This window comes from Penaeus chinensis, chromosome 30, assembly GCF_019202785.1.
Source record: "Penaeus chinensis breed Huanghai No. 1 chromosome 30, ASM1920278v2, whole genome shotgun sequence".
In the NCBI taxonomy this organism is placed as follows: Eukaryota; Metazoa; Arthropoda; class Malacostraca; order Decapoda; family Penaeidae; genus Penaeus; species Penaeus chinensis.
The window spans coordinates 25,519,847-25,522,346 of NC_061848.1; the positions used below are offsets into that span (position 1 = coordinate 25,519,847).

Below are 2,500 nucleotides of genomic sequence, written 5' to 3' on the forward strand. Positions count from 1 at the left end.
TTTTCTCTCTCTGTCTCTCTCCTCGTGCTTCTTCCTTCTTCCTGTAAACATGGTTGATGAAGGGTGATCCTTGTGCAATATATATATATATATACATATATATATATATATATATATATACATATATATATATATATATATATATACATATATGTGCGTATATATATGTATATGTATATGTATGTTTTAATTTCTTTTACTTTCCATCTTCTGTTTTTTATATATATTCAGTGCCCTCCTTTGCTGCATCTTCCTCTGGTTTCTATTTGTGTTTTTTTTGTATTATGTATTTGTTTCTTACGTTGCAACACAGCAATTCCATAGTGATTAGGCGGCCTGTAGAGCGATGTCCCCCCCCCCCCCCGCCCCCTGCAAGTCCGTAGGAACCGCAGAGTGGCCGGTTGGTAGCCCTTGGTAAAAAAAAAAAAAAAAAAAAAATATTGTGGAGTGTAGATATGTAGATGATGATGCTTTGATTTTTGTTTTCTTTGTTTTTCGTTTTGTTTACGTGTTTGTTTGGTTGGGTGTTTGTTTGTTTGGTTTGTTTGGTTTTGGGTATTTAAGTTTGTTTTTTTTTGGTATTTATTGGTATTGTTGTTTGTTGTTATTATTATTATTGTTATTGTTATTTTGCATTTTGACCATATAGTGGTACTGGTGAGTTGAATCTTGTTTGTATTGTGATTTTTGTATTTTTTTTTGTGAATTGTGTTATAGTATTTTGAAATATTCAGAATTATAATAACTAATGTTATTTTTTTTTTCTCTCTCTTTCTATTTTCATCTGTCTGCCTCGCCTCGCCTCGCTTCATCTACGGACATTCGTCAAACCGCTGTGTGTCTATCTGTCTATTAATTTTCTATCTTTCTTTTCGCTTCTCTCTCTCTTTCTCCCTCCCTCCCTCCCTCCCTCCCTCCCTCCCTCCCTCCCTCCCTCCCTCCCTCCCTCCCTCCCTCCCTCCCTCCCTCCTTCTCTCCTGCAATCACTTCTTGCAACCCATATGACACGCGCACCTTCAACCCGTCGCCACTCACTCAAATCTTTCATTCTTATTTATGGTCGGTTGCCTTTCCCTCCCCCCTCCCCCCTCCTCCTCCCTTTTTCTTGCTCCTAACCCCCTATCCCTTTTTCTTTCCTTTTCCTTTTCCTTTTCTGTTTCTCGTTGTCTATTCTGCTTTTTATTTTATTTTGTCTTCCTTCCTCGTTCTTCTTTTTCTCCTTCTTCTCCTTCTATCTCTTCTTCCTCTTCTTCTTCCTCTTCCTTCTATCTCTTCTTCCTACTTCTGCTCCTCCTCCTCCTGCTGCTCCTCCTCCTCCTCCTCCTCCTCCTCCTCCTCCTCCTCCTTCTCCTCCTCCTCCTCCTCCTCCTCCATCACCATCATCATCTTGCCTCCTTTTCCTCTCTCTGTTTATCTCTCTTTCTCTCTCTCTCTCTCTCTCTTTCTCTCTCTTTCTCTCTCTCTTTCTATCTCTCTTTCTCTCTCTCTTTCTCTCTCTTTCTCTCTCTCTTTCTCTCTCTCTTTCTCTCTCTCCTTCTCCCTCTCTTTCTCTCTCTTTCTCTCCATCTCCTCCTCACTCACGCCCACGCGCCCACTCCGCCGCCCGCAGCCGGTGCCGCCGCCGAAGCCCCCGAGGAGGTCGATGTGCCCGCCCTCGCCCACGCCCGACGGAGAGCAGGACGCCCCCGCCTACGAGACCATCTACTTCAAGAGCCAAGAACAGGTGGGTAGCATGGGCGGGGTTTCGAGTGGGTGGGGTTCGGTTGGGTGGGGGGGGTTCGGGATGGTGGGGGGGATCGGGTGGGCGGTGGGCGGGGGGATCGGGTGGGCGGTGGGTTATCCCGAGGCTAGAAATGGGCGGGAGGGAATCGGGTTTTGTGTTTTAGGATTGCTAATGTTAGAAGCTCGTGTTATAAATGGGCGTGGAATCGGCCTTCATCTTTTGGGAATTAAAGGGGGTTCTTATGAATGTGAATGAATAAATTAAGAGTTTTAGAAATTATTATTCTGTGTGTGTGTGTGTGTGTGTGTGTGTGTGTGTGTGTGTGTGTGTGTGTGTGTGTGTGTGTGTGTGTGTGTGTGTGTGTGTGATATTTTTTCTTATTGGGTTGTGATTGTGAATCCAAGATTCGCTGCAAATATATGATTTATTGTGTTCTATTTTTCGTCTCTTGGATTTGATTCCGCGACTGTGATTGGTCGAAAGAGATTTTCTTTTTTTAAAGATATATATATTTTTTTAAATGCATTATTTAGAAACCCGGCGATTGGTCGAGGTTTGAACGACTTTCCATTGCGACTTTGCACGTGATTGGCCGTTGATAGCCCTGATAAAACAAAGGCATAGGTGGCACGCGTGAAGGCCTTCTCTGATTGGTCGGTGGAGCGAGGTTATGAGTGGCCGCCGCACGGGTGATTGACGTGGCGAATGGTGATTGGCTGATTGGAGGTGCGGCTGTGTTTTCCGTTTTTCTTTTGTTTTTTCTTGATTTTTTTTTTT

At 43.7% G+C, this 2,500-nt stretch overlaps 2 protein-coding genes across 8 annotated transcripts in view; one reads left to right on the plus strand and one right to left on the minus strand.

Moving 5' to 3' along the window:
* Nucleotides 1-2,500, minus strand: part of LOC125041150 (mucin-5AC-like) — a 514,849-nt gene that overhangs the window by 477,206 nt on the left and 35,143 nt on the right. The gene's annotated exons all lie outside the window — the stretch shown is intronic.
* The window catches only part of LOC125041287 (uncharacterized protein DDB_G0284459-like), a 40,270-nt gene that overhangs the window by 17,969 nt on the left and 19,801 nt on the right, over nucleotides 1-2,500 (plus strand). The window contains exon 4 of the mRNA XM_047636124.1: nucleotides 1,610-1,723. Coding sequence (XP_047492080.1) covers nucleotides 1,610-1,723 — 114 coding nt within the window. The remainder of the gene's footprint in view (nucleotides 1-1,609; nucleotides 1,724-2,500) is intronic.